We start from the raw sequence: 20,781 nt of genomic DNA, 5'->3' as shown, positions 1-20,781 counted from the left end.
GAGGTTCACACACCAGGGTGGTGTGCTACGTCCTCGGGCGAAGAAGAAGATGATTCACTATGCAGAAGAAGGATTACACCCTAGCAGCGGCGAGGAAGAACTCGCCCTGAAACCCTAGCTTCGTGAAAACCCTAGAATACAATGACTCTCAACAAGCAACAGTACATTATATATATACTCCAAATAGCGGTTCGACCCATCGGATCGCGGTTGATCCGGTCGAACCATACCGCGGGGGCGTAGCCCCCGCACCCCCATACGAGATCAGTGATGGGCTCCGGGCTTGGGCCTATCGGCCCAAGCCCTCTGCTTCCATCACAGATCTCAGAAAATTTCCCATTCGGGTCACCACCAAAATATGTCGGATCGGGTCAATCTTCAAAACGGGTCAAGAATTCGAGACAAACTGAACATATAAGAAAAGGACATTGATGGAGGGCTGGTAGGGGAACAGAAGAACCCTAAGATGAATTCTGAGTTGCAGGGAGAGGAGTCGCACAAGAAGGGGGGTGTGGGGAAGAAATCGCACACACAGCCAAGGCTGCCAACCCATGCGGGCACCACTCAATACCGAACTCATTTCATCTTCAATCTGTCCAATGTCCATCGGCTACATACTTATACAATAGAAACCAAATAGAAACCTACTCTACCAAGGAATAAACTCAAATTAGGAAACAAGTAAACTGTCTCTACTTCTATTCTAAGTCCTGTCTACTTAACTTCCTAAAATAAATAGAATAAATAAAAAAAGATATTAGTCCTAAATGAAATAAACTACTATAATCCTACTGGACCCATGACTCAAATATGGATCTGGTTCATCTCTGTCTGGGTACTCATACAGGTTTGGATCGGTCCAATGTTGTGCACCTGCATCAGACATGAACTAGGCTTCCCACCTAGAGCTTGATTACATCTCCATAGTCCAACTTGGCATCCCACCAAGGGCTTCATTGTATCTCACATTGAAGGAGTTCTGAATCTCACAAATCAGCAGGCATAAGTTTAACAAATTATTCAAATCGTTGGGGGTAGTGTGATCCCTTACTCTTTATTTATTACTTCAATGAATTGGAAAATAGGAAACCTCCTATGTATGATAGGGAGTTCCCTAAGAATTTAAGTCTTTTTCAAAATAGAAACTAGAGCTTGAATGTAGGACTTCTGTCCAGTATTTTGGAAACAATACTAAAATAAAGAATACAACTTACTAAAATAGAAACTAATGTTAATCTCGTATAGGCCTTAAATTCCTAATATTTGGACTTTTATAACTGGCTTGTTAAAGTAGAAAACCCAAAATACTAAGCCCAGGGCCCATTTAAACCATTGGACATTCAAAATTAAACATATTGGTCCATTCTTGGTCCAGTCCAATGGCCTCATTTGCTGCTGGCCTTCTTATTCTTCTGAACTACACATGACACACTACTGAACTTTTTTTCTAGGTAAATGCTACATCACATATTTCCATTAGACTTGGTTTTGTTACAAGGCCATGCTTTTCATCCCATATGGAAACCCTTTTTGTGGTTACCTTAATTAGCACTTTTCCTTGGGCATTAGGGGGATTCTCTTACTTTCTGTAAACAGCTATATGACAATGTTGTAAACCAATGGATGTTGTAATCACAGTGTGCTGGTGGTATCTTAAGTAACACAACTACACAAGCGTTAAGGCTCCGGAAATTTCAAATGTAAAAGTTTACTGATGGTACCTAGGTCCATGTAGGACAGATACGCACTGATCCCAAAACCAAGCCAGCTTTGAAAAATAGAGTTTTTAAAAAAACAGAGAGTTAACAAAAAGAGAAGAGAACTCGTTTCTGGGTATCTCGAGAGTTGCGGAAGAAAGAGAAAAAGACAGAATACTGTTTAAAATGAACTTTGTTAGGGAATTCCTATACCATAAACTGAATTTAAGTTTGAACTAGTTGAATTACATGGATTTATATGGGCATAACTAGGCTGTCTAACTTTGGAAAGGAAAAGAAACGAAATTACATAATACTTGTAGGCCCCAAACGTTTTGACACTCAATATGAATAAAAATATAAACTTTATTAGGAAAATAATGCTTTCTATACATAATATTTTTCTGGCTGTGTAAATACTGTAAATAGTAAATAAATTTTTTTCTGAAATTGGTAAAACAACTTTACTAAAAATATTAAGTCAACAACTTTGCAGTTAAGATTCTCCTGCATCAGGTTGTTGAGAAGTGCTGAATTAGTTTTGCGTATTTGTTTTCTATAGATAACGGATGAAAGCTTTATTGATAGAAGCGTAAGAGTACAAAGAAACAACAAAGAGTTCCATTGTCAGACATGTTGTGGCCTGGTTTTTCATAGTATTCAGTAATTCAAATGCTACAATATTTTGGTTGGATTCTGAAGTACTAGGGTGTACATGGTATAATCATTAAAATTTTAGCTTGTTAATGCCAAAACTCAGGAGTAATGTTTTTTGGTCCTGTTGCACAAAGTTCTTATTAAATTGATACATATCTTATTTTGTTTGGATAAAGGGTGCAAAACCTTGTCATCTACATGTTTGTGGTGGTACTGTGGGTTGTAGAAGATACAACTCAACTGAACTCAAAGTAGGCCTTAGCCTAACCATTCTGGTTTACTGATGCTATGGACTTATAGGAGGATTGAGGAGGCGGAACCTCAGGTATTTCATGACCTAGTTCATTTATAGGGTAACTAAATTGACTGTCATTGGTGTTGCAGCTGGCCATCATGATTAATTTATTCTGGGATATTTCCTCAGACTCCGTAGAAGCTGGTAGAAGATTCTGCAATAATCCTGTCAACTTCAATATTTCTTCCTTGTGGAGACCTCTAGATGCAAGCATTGTCAAACTGATGGCAGTTCAATTAGAAATCTAGTGGGGCACTGAGATTAGGTGCTGTGTTCAGAGATGATACAGGCATTTATTTTGACCCACTAGGCACCATTTTGGATAAAGGCTTTAGGATTTTCCTCTTCCATTTTGGTCTTGAGGTATAGGCATCTATGGTTGAAGACCAATCATCAATTTTCATCAGGTGGTTCAGGAGTATGAGGGCAGGTCTCTGAGATTCTCTTATATCATCTGAAGAGCATAAACTTTGCATATGAGTTGCACGTCTTGTTCCCATTGATTTCTGGGTAGACCCACTTGATAGTTGCTGCTCTTGCAAATCTAGGGGTGCATTGGTCTTCCTTGTATTTGTGGCAGCTCTTTCTATGTAGACATTTTTTCATCTTCTTTGGTCCTGGGCTCTTTGATCCCAGCTGTTCTTGCACAGTTGGTGGTCCCTTCCTAACTAATTGCTCCCTTCCTAACTAATTAACTCAATTGTTAGATATAATCTTATTTTTCTGAAACCTGGGATTTTTCTTTGTGTGTACAAGTAATCAAATTTTCTTCTTCTCCTGGCCTTCCACAGCATCTGCCGCATACAATATCGGAATTTTTCACTGGCGGCCAACAGATTCTACGAAAAAACTGGTGAAAGAATGGAAAGAGAAACTTCTAGCTGATGAAAAGATATGGGATCAGAATGGATTTAACGAACTTATGCACAGACAATTAGGACCAGCTGTAGGAGGTGAAAGTGGACTTGTTTACGCTTATGATGGAATTCTTAAGTTGGGAATTTTGCCAGCCAGTATATTTTGCAGTGGACATACATACTTTGTGCAGGTAAGGAGCAGTTGCTTTTGGCTCTTTCTTAGCTTGATAATATCTGACGGAAATCAGAGTTCCTCGGTTCTGTCCTCTTCATTTGCTTCACTCCTTTTACTTTCTATATCAACAATGTCTTGGAAGAGGTCAGTGCTGGCCATAGTTGTCAAGGCGACAAGGTGGTGGAGTGCCGACTAAGCGTCCGCCTAGGCGACCAAGTGTTATTTTTTTATTTATCCTCTTTTCTAACATTATTTAGTATGCTACATATGCTTTATATCATAAACAAATCAGCATTATGCCACATCAAGTTATAAAAAATCAACATTAAGCCACCTCAAGTTATAAAACATTAAATCATAAAAAATCAACATTTATAAAATTGTTCTTATTCTCTAATAAGTTTGACTAGTCAAATGATTTTATTTTTACATAGGACTTTGTATTAGGTAGAGCACAAAACCTATAACGCCTCGGCTCTATTAACCTTGGCACAATATTGCCATCTTGGCCCATGGGCCTCAAGGTTTTAAAACGCGTTGTACCATGTTAAGGAGGCTAGAGATTATCAACTAGCCTAGTAATATCCCCTAGGCGATGTGGAACTAAAGTTTGCACAACCTCACGGATCTCCCAAATACCTTGATACTTGTCGTATTCGTGGTGGGGACACCTCACTGAACTCCTAGGCGGGTTTGGTACTTGCCATATTCTTGGGTGTTACAATCTTCCCTCTTTCTGCACAACGTCCCTGTTGTGGCCCTACACACGGTCGGGGTTTGCTCTGATACCATTTGTAACGCTCTAACCCCATTAACCTTGGCACAATATTGTTCTCTTTGGCCCATTGACCTCAAGGCTTTAAAACGTGTTGTACCAGGTTAAGGAGGCTAGAAGTTATCAACTAGCCCAGTATTATCCCTCTAGATGATGTGGGACTAAAGTTTGCACACCCTCACCTATCTCCCAAACACCCTGATACTTGCCGTATTTTTAGTGGGGGACACCTCACCGATCTCCCAGGTTGGTTTGGTACTTGTATTCTTGGGTGTCACAAAACCAACTTTCCAATAAGTCTAAGATTACTTAAATCTAAGTTGTAATGATAAAGTTATGTTCTGGTCAAACTTATTTTAAAGTGTGTGAGTGCTGATAAATTTCATGAATGAAAATAAACTTATGGACAACAAAACAAAAAGGTTATTTTACTGCACTTTTGTTTCATTTGGAATGTTTGACCAGGATAAGATTTATGAAAATTTCATGGGAAAAAAAATCCCTAGTCACATTGCCTATGCCCAGACACAACAAGGTGTGAAAAGATAGCACTACCCCCGAACCGCCTCATGTTTGATGCCTCTGCTTGTCCTTCTATTGGCCTATGTGTTGACATAGTAGCCACGTGACCAAGGACCGTTCGGTCGCTCAATATTCAAAATTGAGAAAAACCTCAACATTTGAAAGTTGAAAATCTCTCCTACAACCAGGAATCCAATTTTTGTTCTTGGACTGGGGACGAATTTTTGTCCTTTTGAAATTTGATTTTAGTGGATTCATATAAGGGGTAATTGCTTATTTATGAATAATATATTTAGTAAATGAAATAACAAGAATAAAAATTGTACTATGTTTGGCATAAATAAGTGCTAGACCAGCAATATTAGGCATAAAAAGTGCCAGACTAGCGCCTTGCCTAGACGCAAAACAAACAGGCTGGATGCCATGGTGGCGCCTAGGCGACTATGGCGCTGACAAATAACGAAGCTTATGAAATAACCTCTAAGTGCTTAATCTACACTGGCAGGCCATGCATCAACAACTTAGACTGGAGCCATATGCGGTGCATACCACCTTCCAGTATGCTGGTACTGAAGGAAAGCGCCATCGACTACGGGAGGGCATGGTTTTTTATGACCAACCAGAATATTATGATTCATCAGGTCAACACTCTATCCTTTTTTTTTTTTTTGGGTCATACATCTTGTTGAGTTTTGCATTCTTACAAAATGGTTTTTTTGTCTTTCTGAGTTGAGATCTCTAGGTCAGTGCATAGACAGATGAACCATTAGTTCAATTCACAATATATTCTGTAGAAAGGTCACTGGTTGCCATTCGATGTAGTTTTGTGCTTCCTAAATATTAGTTCATTGATCTATTACTGGCCATCACATCATTTTCCTTTCAGTATTATGTTGTGCTCCATCACCTAAAGGAAAATTTTCTTGACATTTCATTGTCAAAAAACCATTTATATAAAAGGTGGAAAGAACCCTGAAAACCCATCTAAAAAATTATTTCCTAAAACTTTTCACTTCCTGTTGATATTTCAATATACAAATTCAGAAACAATTCTGTATTAAATGATTTATGATTCTCTAAATTAGTTTTTAGTTTCTGTGAAGTGCGGCCCATAATATTGAATACTTGATTTTAGATTTCTTTTCTTTTCTGATTCGATAATGCGAATGGAAAAAAGAAAAAAAAAATTGATTTTACTGAAATGCCATACAAAATTTCAGAAAACAACTACAAATTTAATTTTATGGATGTAGTCCCTCTCAACACCCTCCCCCACCCCCCCCCCAAAAAAAAAAAAAGGTGATGATTTGGTCAATCAAAGTGTCACCCATGGAGTAAACTACCTGGTTGGATTCTTTTCCAAAATCAACCATGCCTGAACAAGCTTCCTTGTTGTGTCCTTTTTTCTGGGGATTGGAGCTGCAGAGGGGGGGGGGGCGCGACAAAGATATGCAGAATAATGCTACAAATTAACTTTCCAGGAAAAAAATTAATTACAACAAATGAAGCCTAAAAGAATAAAGAAGTTGAGGAAATGTTCAATGGATGCATGCTTGATTTCTCTTCAGGTTCAGTATAAGGAATACAGATTTGGAAAAATATGTGAGAATATATCACATATTATTGAGTAAATTGGAAGAATGAGACTTGAAAAATGGGGATTTCAGCATATGGATATTGAACATACTGAGCCATGCAGTAAAGAACAACTGGAGATTATCCCATCATGCTAGTGGCCAAATAAATTCAGGATTGCGCCTCAACTTTGAACATTATGTTTTCTACTCAATGAATAGAATATAGATCCTCGTAGGAGTACATTGTGGTATTTAAGGCAAAGTAGAAATAGTGGTTCTTTAAGACGGGTTAAATTTCCACTGCTTTTCCCCCTTATGAATTTTTACCGCATAAAGCAAATATAAAATAATATTTTTTTGATACAAAACAAATGTCACCAATCATTGGCATGCACAATTTGTTTAGCTTTTAAGACACTTCCTGTAAAATACTTTTCTTTGAAACAAGCAGATCCTTAAGGAGACCGGAAAAAAGGAAAAAGAAAATTCCAGATGGTGGTGAGAAGTTAAGGACAATCCATTGTTCCTTCTCTCTTATGATATCATTATGCTTTGCTTGAATAATTTGAACTCTGTTAGAGTATATGAGAGCATGTGTCGGTTGGATGGCTATGAGTGACCATAGACCTCCATATCGTGGGATTATATTTGATTTATCTTTGTTAGTGTCCTATTGGGTTTAGGATAGTTGTTAGCTATGTTAGGTTCCTTTTTTGATTGTGTCTTTTACTTTCCTATTTGGGATTGAGTTTGTAACAGCTAGTCTGTATATTGATGAAGGGGATAGTGCGATACATATGATTGTAACTTTCAAGTTACACCAATCTCTTTGTTTCTCTTTTCTTTCTTCTTCTTTGGTTCTGGTTCTCAAATCTTTACATGGTATCAGAGCCTTAACAAGTATTTGGTTTGAGAGTCGTTCTAAGGTATCATGCTACTGGTGAAAATCTAGTTCTTGGAAAAATAAGAACTAGGGTTTCAATGAAGATTTGATGCAAAGCATACCTGAAGAGCATGTCTGATTTTGTTCGTGTATGTCCACGGTTCCTACTGCTCTAGTTCGTGTTTGGTGTGAGAGTTGTCGGGTTTTGTTGCTTCGAATCTGCTCTGGTTCAAGCGACAATGAATGGTTTGATTGCTGCTGGTTTCAGTTTCAAATCTGGCGTATGAAACACGGTTCTTCTTCTTTGGTTCTGGTTCTCAAATCTTTACATGGTATCAAAGCCTTAACAAGTATTTGGATTGAGAGTCATTCCAAGGTATCATGCTACTGGTGAAAATCTAGTTCTTGGAAAAATAAGAAATAGGGTTTCAATGAAGATTTGATGCAAACCATACCTGAAGAGCGTGTCTGATTTTGTTCGTGTATGTCCACGGTTCCTACTGCTCTGGTTCGTGTTTGGTGTGAGAGTTGTCTGGGTTTTGTTGCTTCGAATCTGCTCTGGTTCAAGCAACAATGAATGCTTTGATTGCTGCTGGTTTCAGTTTCAAATCTGGCGTATCTGCTATTCGCCGCTGGTGTTGATTGGTTCTTTGTTTTCTGCTGCTGATAATCAATTGTTGATGTTGTTGATCGACTGATTCTTTCCATGAGCTGCTGCAAGACTGCTGTTGAAGAAATCTGTGCTGAAGTTTTGTTTGTGTTTTCTACTTCTGAATATGTCCTGAGCCAATTATTTCTGCTAATTTATTGCTGATCAGCCGATTCTTTTAGCTGATCTATTGATGCTATCAATTGCTTTGCTGTTGGTTCAAGACAACTGCTGATTCATTGGATTTTTATCGTCGTATGGTATATGATCGTCCTGCCATCAATAGATGATGATATACCGGTCTTTGATCGATCGTATGCTTGCTGCTAATCGAACATATGTTGAAAGTTTTTGCTGATTTTTGAAACAGAATTGACTTGTTCCTATCGATTTCTGCTATTTGTTGGTTACCAGCCACCTTTCTTCCCTGGTTTTCTGCCATCGTTGTTGAAGGAAGAAGCTTGGTTTCCGCTACTCTTACTCCTGCTCACTATTAGGTTTCCGTAAGTTGATGGGTTTCCTTATTTTAGTTTACCACCACTGTCTCCCTGGTTTTGTTTCTTTCGTAATGGTTGCCATGACTATTGGCTTTGTGAGGAAGAAGATGTCCTCATGTTACCTTCTTCTAATTTGGCTTTTTTATTATTTTTAGTTTCCTTTATTATTTGAGTTCCCATAGATACCCCTTCCATTAGTACTAAGTTCTTCTTGTTCTCATTTTACTTTCCATTCCCAAATTACCCTTTGGCCTTGGATTGTGGTTTAATGGGAGTTCAACTTAATAATGGACCTACCACTCCCTATTGAGAATTTTGATATATTTCCTAGAATTGCTATCAACTTTGGATTAATTGGGTTCTGTTGTTTGAAGTGGATTCATACGTAATCCAATTGAGTATTTTGACCCAGGGTTCCACATCAATTGGGGATTATATGAAGTAATTACAGAATTGCCTTGTGCCGAATTATTGCTTTGGTGGGCTTGAGATCACCTCAATTTTGGAATTTTCACTTTTGCTTGGAAAATTGGAACTTGCATGCGTGGTAATTAGAGTTATTTGTTCAGATTTGCTACCGGAATGGGGAGATTGAATATTATTTTATTGTCGTGCTCTTGGTTATGGGAGTCTTTATGATGGTGGTTGTTGGAAATTATTTGTCCTAGCGTACTGCTACCAAGGATTAAAGTATTGGTATCTGTATCAGTTGCCGTATCGGTCGGCCAAAATTAAGATACGTATCGGAGGGTATCGTATCGTATCAGAGATACGCTAAGATACGTTAAAGATACACACATAAATGGATAGGAAACATTTTTTAAACACTTTTGCGTAAAGAATTTGTTAAAAAAAATTATTGATAACATGTATTATGCATAAACACTAAATTGAGGGTATCGCACGAAGAATTCAAGGTTTGTAGCTGTCCTATAAATATAAAATCATTGTTCTCAACCTTGATTTCCACTTTAGTTAGAGAGAAATATTGCTGGCAGCAAATTTGGAACAAAAACCCTTTAAAAAATCGTGTTTTTCTGAAAAATTACCCATCTTAGCCATTATATGACCGTAGCACACTTACCGATACTCACCAATACGTACCGATACATACCGAAACATACATTTCACCTCGATTTTATATTTTCCATAGAGTCGTATCGGTGCATATCGTATTGTATTGATGTGTATCGGTGGTGTATTGATGCATATCGGTATGTATCGTGGGATATATATCGATACGAAAGGATTTTAAAAATTCCATGTATCGTATCGGTGTATATCGTATTGGTCAGCTAAATTTAAGATACGTATCAGAGGGTATCGTATCGGTATCGGAGATACTTGAAACCATGACTGCTACACATGAGGGGGATGCTAAAAATTATTATCTGCTTGATTTGATTTATTGTTTGCTCAAGACTTTTTCGTTTGAAGACATTTATGCTTATGTATGTCCTTAACACCTATTTAATCTTTTGAAGATGGTATGTTCAGCGACTTGATGTTGTTGGTATATTCAACAACCTAAGGTTGCTTGGTCCCTAACGACCAGATGTTACTATTTATTTGTGGAATTTTCTGTGAGACATCTGCTGGGGAAGATCTATATTTGAGGCTCGTGAGTGCTTTTGTTGTAGCTATTGAGAGCTACAGTTTTTGTTGGAGTGCCTTCTTTGGGAAGGTCTTTTAATGTTGCTATTGGATGCTACACTTCTATTTTGAGATTATATGAGAGTGTATTCTTTGGGAAGGGCTTTCGTTTGTATTGAAGTGCCTTCTTTGAAAGGGCTTTAGTTGGTATTGGAGTGCCTTCTTTGGAAGGGCTTTCGTTGCTTTTGGAGTTGCTGATGACTTTATAATGGTTGATTGGAGTTCTCTCTGTGCTCGTTGGAGTTCTTGTTGGGCCAAACTGGAGCTTTCTTTTGCTATATGTATACTCCAACTTAAGGGGGAGTGTTAGAGTATATGAGAGCATGTGTCAGTCGGAGGTCTGTGGGTGACATAGACTTTCATACCATGGGATTATATCTGATATATCTTTGTTATTGTCCTATTGGGTTTATGATAGTTGTTAGCTATGTTAGTTAGTTTCCTTTTTTTGATTATGTCTTCTACTTTCCTATTTGGGTCATAATTTTGCAATAGCTAGTCTATATATTGAATGAAGGGGATAGTCCCATACATATGATTGTAACTTCCAAGTTAACCAATCTCTTTGTCTCTCTTCTTTCTTCTTCTTTGATTCTGATTCTCAGATCTTTACAAACTCTATGGCCAATGAGTGAATATCATGATTTTCATATCAATAATTGAACCATGGTTATCATATCTCACCCTGCCCAGACGGGTGAGCAGCTTATATCAAAATAGGTTGATCTCACACATCTACCAGCCTGCCTGGTTTGAGTATTATATATTTAATTTCCTTTTAAGGGAAAGATATAGTTTGGTTGTTAGAGACTCAAATCAAGGAACACCTGAGTTTCCAGAGAATGAATTATTAAATGCCTCCAACACAAGTCCATTTTTACTTATTCAGTTTATGACATGGATTTACCCCTGGTTGAACCAGTTGCTCTGGAATCTGGTCGCCTAACAGGCTGATGTGCAGGCTAGAGATTAATTGTTGGTCATTATGCTCAATGAGTCCCTTAACCAAATAATCTTGACATATACAAAAGATATGAAAGTATATTATTGCTACTGCATGCCAATTATGTTTAAAAAGTGGGTTAGGCACACATTTTTAGCGCTCTCATTCTCTCTTAATTAAAGGAGCTGTTATTGATGTGAAAGATCTGTTAAAAAAATGTATGAAGTAAAAGCATTGTGAGAAGTCTTGAACAGAAACATTTTTCATTGGCTTTGTGAAGTTATAGACTCCAACTTTGGAAGGACAAGCTTCTATGTTATGCTAGTCGCCTTGAGTTGATTTGATATGTGCTTTAATCCTCTTACATTTACTGGTCTGTCATTTTTGGATTAGTGCTTTAGTCCTCTTCCATTTACTGGTCCAGCATTTTTGGCTGCTCCTAGTTCATCATCAAGAAGTTGGAGTCTCTCATATGTGCCTTTCTTTGGAAGGGCTATGATTCTCCCGGATTTCTTCACCCGATCAGTTGGTCTTCTGTCAGCCTCCCTAAAGATGAAGGGGGCCTTGGTTTGGGAAGAATTAGAGACGTCAATACGTTGGTATTCTCAAGCTGATCTGGAAGCTGGCTCTAAGCAGAAGAGTATATGGGTTGGCTGGTTCAACTGTCATCCCCTCTGCAATGATTCCGTATGACTAGTCCCTCTTCCTCCGACTCCTCTTGGGTCTAGAGGAAGATCTTGAAGCTCAAACCTCTTGCCTATGGGTTATAAAATCCCATGTCCATGTTGACAATGGCACCTTCACAAGATTTGTCTGGACCATTGGCACCCACATGGTGTTCTTCTCCATCTTGTTGGAGAGAGAGCTATTTTTAGTCCAGGTTTTGGCAGGATGGACATGATTTCAGACATCATCAGGCTTGATGGCTAGCCCCCTCCTGGCACCTCCTTGATTGACATACCGAATACTTCGCACAGTATCCCCCAAAGACTCACTGGTAGTGGTGATATCATAGTTGTCAAAGCATTTAGGCTACCCAAGGCATTAGAGGAGGCCTATATGCTAGGCAACACCAATAAGGTGATCAAGCATCCAAGGCAACCAAGGTGCCTGGAAGCCTAGTCGACTCCTTGACAACTATGGGTGATATTGTTTCTTGGTCTGCTTCCTTATTATGTCTTTTCAGTGCCAAGTCGGCTTGAGACTTGTAGAGATCGTGGCAAGGCTTGGCACAATTTGGTCTCTTTCAAGAAACATATCCCTCGGCACAACTTCAACGTTTGAATGGTTTTCTCTCGCTGTCCTCCCACATAGTATTTCCTTCTTCAACGCTAGATTCCAGTTCTTCCTTTTTGCTGCATCTGCTGGAATGCTACTGAAGATATGGATCACCTATTCTTAGATTTCCCCTTTCTCCTCAGTTTATAAACCGTTCTCTCAAAATTCTGGCCTCAAAGAAGAAATTTTTCGCTTTTTGATAGAGATTGGAGTTTGGTGGACACTACCTTCACCAACAAGAGTTGTTGTGATACTGTGAGAAGACTTGCATTTGGAGCTGCTATCTACAATATATGGTTTGAGAGCAACCTTAAAAGATGGATTTCTAAGTCTGGATTCTTCTAGCAGATTTGGGACGCCATCCTCTTTGATGTCAGAGCCAAGTTAGCTGTAGGGCCTTCTTGTGTGCCAATACCCCATAAATAGGTTGATTGTTGATGTTTGGGGCCTTTCCCGCTCTATTTTAATGGCTCATGCCTCCCCCCTTATGCAAAGGTAGGGCCTTTTTTTTATTTATTTCTTATTTTTGAAGAAACTGAGAAATTTAATTAATCGAAATCAAAGGAAGAGAAACTCCTACAAGAGTCAAGAGTTACAAGATAGCACAGTGGTCAAAGCCACCAAACACGGGAAATTCCCAAACGAGATGCCCTTAAAGCCAGGATATGAGCTTTCCTATTTACAGAACGAGGAAGAAAAAAAAATAAAAGAAAAACCTATTAAGAAGGAAAGAATATCATCAACCACACATTTAATTTCCCAGCCAATCGTGGATGGAAGAGAGTTTAAATCCATAATGACAGATTGGCAGTCACTAAAGCATAACACTGTAAAGAAACTGCAAGCTATTGCTAGCAAAACTCCATCACGTATTGCCTCAGCCTCAATACCAGCATCCGGGACACTCCTTCCCACCTTGCATTTAGCACCTGTAAAGGTTCCATGATAGGACTTAATCAAAACACCTATAGTAAGCTTCTTCTCCTCCTACTGGGATATCATCAAGGAGGGTCTTACTAAAGCTATCAAAAGCTTTTTCCTCAACCTCTCTCAGATCCACAGCATCAGCAAAACCTTTCTTTGTCTCATCCCCAAGAAGGAAGGGGCCTCCTCCATGTTTGACTTCAGATCCATCTCCCTTTGCAACATTCTCTACAAATTCATAGCCCAAAATCCTTGCTAACCGCCTCCAGCTTGTCATTGACTCCTTGGTTAGTGCTAATCAATTTACCTTCAATTCTGAGAGAAGCACTGCAGATAATATTATTCTCTGCTATGAGATTGTGAGAGGGTTTGATAGAAAATCCCACTCTCCTGTGGTCATTCTCAAGATCGAAATCCATAAGGCTTTTGACTCCATTCGTTTGGAACTTGTCTCTGAAGTCTTGCTTGCTATGACCTTCCCCATAATGTTCGTTGATTGGATTTATTCCTGCATTTCCTCCGCCAAGTTGTCTATTCTCGTAAATGGCTCTCCGACTGGTTATTTTGTGTCCTCTGTCAACATCCGCCAAGGTTGCCCCCTATCCCCCTTCTTTATCTGCCTCGCCCTTGAGGTTCTTTCCAGATCCATTCAATCCCGCACCAATGATCTCCTCATTTCCTCTATCCCAAAATTCAAATCCCTCAAGCTAATCTCATATAAGTAAAAAATATTAAATATCCTGGATCATGAGACATAATTATCACTATAAATAAGAACCATAATTCCAACAGTAGTGATTAAGATTGACATAATAGAAGTAAGTGGATCGATCAAGTGGCCGAACTCTAAGGAAAAATCATTATTGATGGTCCAAGACCATACATATTGATAGAAAGTAGCTCATCTCGCCTTCGCTGATGATCTCATGATCTTCTCCAAAGTTGACCTGGCCTCAATCCAATCTATCTTGTTCTCTCTTCATCTCTTTGAATCTCTCTCTGGCCTCGCATCAATCTCCTCAAATCCCACATTTTCTTATCAGGGGTATCTGACCACGCCAAAGCCACCATCCTACAGCTCACGGAGTTCTCTCTTGGATCCCTTCCTGTTAAGTATCTTAGTCTCCCTTTGATTCCCGGCAGACTGGTAGCCCACCACTACGCCCCTCTGCTAAGCCAAATCCATAAGAGGCTTCAACTATGGAAAAGCAAGCTCCTTTCCTATGCGGGTTGCCTGAAGCTCATCCGATTGGCCCTTCAATCTTCTTACATTTACTGGTTGGGACTCTTCCAAATTTCGAAATCAATCATCAAGACAATTGAATCCCTCTTCTACACCTTCTGGAAAGGTACTGATCTGCTAAATTCCTCCATCCAATCCACTGATCATCTGTTTCTCATCCTAAATCTAAAGGAGGCCTTGGCATAAGAAGAACCAAAGATGCCAACCTAGAGAGCATTCTAAAGCTTTTTTGGAAGCTAGCCTTTAAGCACAAAAGCATCTGGGTTCTTGGGTCTATTCTTCCATTCTTTCCAAAGATTCCATATGGATCGCCACTCTCTCCTAGAATGCCTCTTGGGTCTGGCGCAAAATTCTTCTTGCCAGACCTATTGCCACTGATGCCATTCACTCTCGTATAGGTGACGGTTCCTCAACTTCCCTATGGCTTGACAACTGGCACCCGGATGGGCTCCTCTTCCTTAAAATAGGCCCTAGAGAAGCCTACTCCTCGAGTCTTGCCAAAATGCCTCCTAGGTCTGGTGCAAAATTATTCTTGCCAGACCTATTGCCACTGATGCCATTCGCTCTCACATAGGTGACGGTTCCTCAACCTCCCTATGGCTTGACAACTGGCACCCGAATGGGTTCCTCTTCCTTAAAATAGGCCCTAGAGAAGCCTACTCCTCAAGTCTTGCTACAGACTCCTTAGTCTCTTCAATCATTCACAATGGCTCCTGGGCTCCTTCTCTATCCTCCTATGCCATTTCTGCCCTTTGGTCCTCTCTCCCTACCTTCTACCTAATGGTGGAGAGGACAAAATTGTTTGGTCCCCTTCCCTCTTTGGAAATTCTCTTCTTCCTTGGAATCTTGTCCGCTCTCCTAGTCCCTCTATCCCTTGGCATAAGACTGTTTGGTTCAAATCTCACATCTTTCGACACAGCTTCATGGTTTGGAGAGCTCTCTCCAGCTGTCTTCCTACCCAGGCATTTCTTATCCATTGCCATATCCCTGCCCCCCCCCCCCCTTGTTGCTTGTGCTGGAATGGTATTGAAGATACCAACCATTTATTTTCCAATTGCCTCTTCACCTCCTCCATCTGGAAGTGTGTCCTTGCCAAATGCTGCCCGGCCAGGAGAAATCCCTTCACCCTTGAGAGAGAATGGATATGGATCAACATGACCTTTGGCACTAGCTCTATTTGTGGCATTGTTGGGAAGTTTGCTTTCGGGGCAGCCATTTCTCACATTTGGATGAATGCAACCTGCGTAGATGGACTTCCAAATCCAGATATTTTGATCAGATTTGGAATCCCATCTACTTTGACGTTACCTCTAAACTTGTTGTGACCCCTCACTGGCTGGTTACCGATTTTCCAAGGAACAGGCTGATTGTTGTCTCCTTGGGCCTCTCCTTATCTATTTTAACTCCCTCACCCCCTTGGGATGTATCCTCTACTTTGGCCTTTGTGTCTTGTACATCCCCCCCCCCCCTTTTTCTCCCTGTTATTAAAAATTTTCATACTTGCCCAAAGAAAAAATTCTTATTCATCCAAAAAAAAAAAAAGTTATAGCAAGCAGGAGTTCAAATTCTACAATTATCTGTAGAACGTTTAAGTTGAGGACTCTGTTGATTAATCTATTGTTTATTGGAGTCCACATGGGGATTCATTAGGGTTTGGTCACATCTAGATCAGGTTCAAGGTTTTTGATGGGGTAGCTGGCTAGATTACCCATTGGATTTCTGTTCTCAAAGAAATTAAAATTTGCCAGGTATACTGGATATCCCATTGAATTTTTATATTTGAGAAATGAAAATGTCCATGTTGCTGAACCCCGTATCATCCAACTTTCTTGCCATTCCCAACTTCCAATTTAGTTTGATTCATGACCAAATGATGATGATGATGGTTGGATTCTTTCTTTTTTCCCCTCTTTACTCCCTTTGCAATTAAGCGACTCCTATTTTTCATCTTTCAGAATCTTATTTTCAACTTCACATTTATAAATTATGATATGATCTCCATTACCTATAAATGTAGAAATTATGACTGCCATCTTTCTTTTGCTCCTATTACCATGTTAAAAGTATGCAAAATTGTCATCCTGTATTTGGTTGTTGTGATCGTGGTCTCTTAGATGGAAACTTAACACGTTCAGGGAACTTATGCAGGAAGTTTCTTGTCATTTAAACCATCTATCCCGAAGAGCCTATTGCTTGACGAAGAGCACACATTGAATCACACTTTTCTCTCATTAATTACACGTATGCAACCTGCCTTGTAGCACACAATTTGGTTTCAATCCTTATGCTTCATTGTTGTGTATTGGCTTTGTGAAGTTACAGCAAACAGGAGTTAAAATTCTACAAAGATCTGTAGAAAGTTTAAGGACTCTGTTGGGTAATCAATTATTAAGTAGAGTACACATGGGGATTCATTAGGGTCTGGTGAACCACATCAAGGTCAGGTTCAAGGTTTTTTGATGGGGGTAGCTGGAGTAGATTACCCATTGGATTTCTGTTCTCTAAGAAATTAAAGTTTGTCAGGTGTACTAGATATGAATTTTTATGTTTGAGAAATGAAAATGTCCATGTTGCTGAACCCTGTATCATCCTCAAACTTTCTTGCCATTCCCAACGTCAAGTTAGTTTGATGACCAGATGATGAAAGTGACTGAATTCTCTTTTTTTCCCCTTTCCTTCCTTTGCAATTAAGCGATTCCTATTTTTCACCTTTCTGAATCTTATTTTCAACTTCACATTGCGTTTATAAATTGTGATTGCCATTACTATAGAAATTATGAATGCTATCTTTCTTTTGCTACTCTTTACCTTGTTAAAGTATGCAAAATTGTCATCGTGTATTTGATTGTTGTGCTTGTGGTCTCTTAGATGCTAAGGTGGTGGAAATTTAACATGTTCAGGGAACTTATGCAGGGGGTTTCTTGTCGTTTAAACCATCTATCCCGAAGAGCCTATTGCTTGACGGAGAGCACAACGTTGAATCACACTTTTCTCTCATTAATTACCAAGTATGGAACCTGCGTTGTAGCACACTTTTTGGTTTCATTATATATGTTATGGTTCATTACTTATGTTGGAAAGTATTTGTTCAGATAAAGCAAATACGGACTGCACTTGCTATTTCTTCTTTGCTGAATCGTACACTGGTGGGTATGGCATATTCTGTAGATAGATGTCTGTTCTGTGAACATATTTATATTAAACCATTTATTTTGCTATGTGTTGGTATTAAAGAAATTTTTCTTGGATTTTGGTTGCACTTGCCAAAATTTTGTTGCATTTGCAGAATTTGAGATGTATTTTGTTTTATATTTTCCTTCATGAATGATGTAATATATGAATGAGAGCCAGAGGCCATTTTCTTTTAGCCAGCCTAAATGTAGCAATATGAAATAACTCAATCCTGTGCAATCTTCTGATACTCAATCTAATTGAAAAAGCAGATAGAATTATTTCTAGTGTTTAGTTAAACCCTATCTGTCCATATTCTAATATTTTCATATTTCTTCTCTTATTTTTAGGTGATGCCTCCACTATGGTGCAGGTTGGATAGACTATGGTTTTCACATCCTGGAGTGCTGCCGGGTACTATGACAAGGCAACCTTTTCTCTGCCCTTTGGATCATGTATTTGAGGTACTTCTGTTTATGAAATTGATTATTAGGATTTTTAATTAGTTTCAGGTGATTTAGTAATTTCTTTGATGTATTCCCATAATTTATGTTTCTTCATATTTTTTGAAATCAAAGTATGCATGATCATGCAAGTTAGAAGTGCAGAAAACTCCTAGCTTCTTGAAATGCCTCCCTCTCTTGATAGTTCAATGTTTTCTCTGTTGTAACATTCTGATGTTCTCTATCTTCCATGTTGACCATATTAGTTCTAATTGCTTTGCCTCATGCATCATTCTTTGATACTTGAGAGAACTAAGGATTTAGGAAGACATGTTGCAATGCAGGTGAATGTCATGCTTAAAGATCTGCCAGAAGAGGAATTTGGCCCACGGATTGATTTTAGAGAGTATTCTTTTTTGGACAATCCTTTACTGCCCGAACAGGTAATTAGGCTCTCACGTAAAAGCAGAGGAAGTCACCATTTTTTGGTTCTTGATTTATTGGGAAAGCCTTTTCATTAGTTCCTTATGATTTTGTCTTTCAGGTCAAGGAGTCATGGCTTGATGTTCAGCTTTGTCAAGAGGGAAGCCAAGGTTGTCATGTAACTAATGAGACAAGTCAACCAGGAGTTCTCAGATTTCCAAAGCATAGCAGTGAAGAATTGGTAAAATCTAATTTATGCAAAAATTGTCCCACTTCAGTTACAAGATTAGTGTATTCATATAAACTCTATATGCTCATGTCAGTTTAGCTTATCTGTTTACTTATGTTTATTTGTTTGTAGTGCTAATTGTCCAGATTGTGTTTCATGGAAAGCACTACATCAAATTCACTGACTTCTGTTACTCCACTTTTCCTCACTTCTTGTCATGCTCTAAGAGCTTGTACAAGTTGGACTCTTAGAAATTTCATATAGATCTCTTTTCAATGTAGGCAAGTTCCTTGGTGGAGCTTGTGTATCTTGTTTATATGCTGTAATCACTGCCAGCATAACTCTGACTTAGATTTTTTCCTTTGAAGTGTGATATTTGTCCCACGTGATGGTTGTTTATTTATTAGAAGTCCCTATTAGCAGAGCATCCTGGTAAAGATGGTTGATCTAGAAACATTCACGTGTCAGTAAATCTAAATCATAAACTGCGTCAGAAGGTGAAATATTAATTTTTGGAGAATATTCTCTATTTACAAAGATCTATACCTAGGGTTCTGTTGAATATTTTTCCCAAGCTTTTTGCTCTTCAGGTGTTCATTTCACTAAAAAAAGTGACCATGTAATTTTATTTTTGACAGTTGAAAACAGTATTCTCCTCATTCAAGGATGTCAAAGTTATACAATTCTCATCCATGCAAGATGCCTTCCAAGGTTTTTCTGACAAGGTAAATTCGCTTTTCCTTCTGATAATCTCTGTCGGCCCCATTTGATTCAATGTAAAGTGGGTAAAATAAATAAAAGAAGGATGTAAAATATCTAGCTATAGAGTTTGTTTCAGAGGAAGGAAGTGAAAATAGATGTAAAGTTCTGCAGTGGGCTCACTATTTTTATGCCAAATCAGTAAAATAAAGTTTCTCCCTGCTTTATTTTAATTACATGGAAACAAATAGAGCTCTGCAGCAAAACTTTGCTGGTTATATATTATTTTGTCTAACGATGTGAAGTGTTACAATTATATGATGACCAGACAAGAGAGGACAAGTTCAGATACCGTGTGAAAAGGTACACGGGGATATGGTGCTGTGTGGAAAACCGTACTCCTGGACACATATATTATGACATGTACTGGGATGAGAAGCCTGGCTGGAAACCTGCCCCACCAAAAACTCCAGAAGATGACCATCCGCCTTGGTAATTTTCAACTCTTAATTTCATGTAATTCTCTTCTTATAAGCTAAAGGAGATTCCTGTCTGTGATTCATCCGAGTTGTACCCATATTAATACCTTAGGCCATTGAAAATTAGGCATGAGATAGAATTGCTGATGTACCTTTGTAAGACAAGCGGTACCCAAAAATTTTGACATTTCTTCAATCATCTCTCTCTCTCTCTCTCTCTGGTTTTGTGATCCTCTTTTTTTTTTTTTTTTTTTTTGGTAGAAGATTCTCTGATCCTCTGATGATCAGGAAGAACGTATTTAGGATATCTGATTAAAAAAAGAGAGGGGTTGTGTAAGTGATTGCATGTAAATAATTTCATTGGACCCTGTTGTTTAGATATAAAATGAAGTAAAATGAAATCTCATGCTGAGTTGGAGAAGGTTTCCAGTCTAAAGTTAAAAATGTTGAATAGTATCAGAACCAATGTACCCAGGAGAATTGAAACACCATGGGATTCATTCCAAGAAGTTCTATTATGAATAGAAAATGTTTCAGTGCTAACTGCAATACAAAAAGAAATAAGTTAAAAGAAAGAAGAAATGAATGATCCCTTTTTTGTGTCTATTTCCATAAGAATCCCTGAACTGAATCTTGCCATGAGAGCACAAGCAACAGCAGCACCAACACCCCAGCAAGGCCCCAAGATGAACTTCCAAATCTAAGCACAAAC

The 20,781-nt window shown here is 38.6% G+C and overlaps 1 protein-coding gene across 1 annotated transcript in view; it reads left to right on the top strand.

Annotated features, from left to right (window-relative positions):
- The window catches only part of LOC122079679 (arabinosyltransferase XEG113-like), a gene marked incomplete at its 5' end in the record, with an annotated part of 26,805 nt that extends 6,540 nt beyond the window's left edge, over nucleotides 1-20,265 (top strand). The window contains 9 exons of the mRNA XM_042646352.1: nucleotides 3,441-3,697; nucleotides 5,484-5,619; nucleotides 17,539-17,633; nucleotides 17,718-17,771; nucleotides 18,147-18,260; nucleotides 18,584-18,682; nucleotides 18,784-18,903; nucleotides 19,530-19,616; nucleotides 19,919-20,265. Coding sequence (XP_042502286.1) covers nucleotides 3,441-3,697; nucleotides 5,484-5,619; nucleotides 17,539-17,633; nucleotides 17,718-17,771; nucleotides 18,147-18,260; nucleotides 18,584-18,682; nucleotides 18,784-18,903; nucleotides 19,530-19,616; nucleotides 19,919-20,086 — 1,130 coding nt within the window. The remainder of the gene's footprint in view (nucleotides 1-3,440; nucleotides 3,698-5,483; nucleotides 5,620-17,538; nucleotides 17,634-17,717; nucleotides 17,772-18,146; nucleotides 18,261-18,583; nucleotides 18,683-18,783; nucleotides 18,904-19,529; nucleotides 19,617-19,918) is intronic.
- Between the last annotated feature and the right edge of the window lie 516 nt (nucleotides 20,266-20,781).

Source organism: Macadamia integrifolia, chromosome 5, assembly GCF_013358625.1.
Source record: "Macadamia integrifolia cultivar HAES 741 chromosome 5, SCU_Mint_v3, whole genome shotgun sequence".
Lineage (NCBI taxonomy): Eukaryota > Viridiplantae > Streptophyta > Magnoliopsida > Proteales > Proteaceae > Macadamia > Macadamia integrifolia.
The sequence above is the reverse complement of the archived record's forward strand: the minus strand, read 5'-3'. Positions and strand labels throughout refer to the sequence as shown.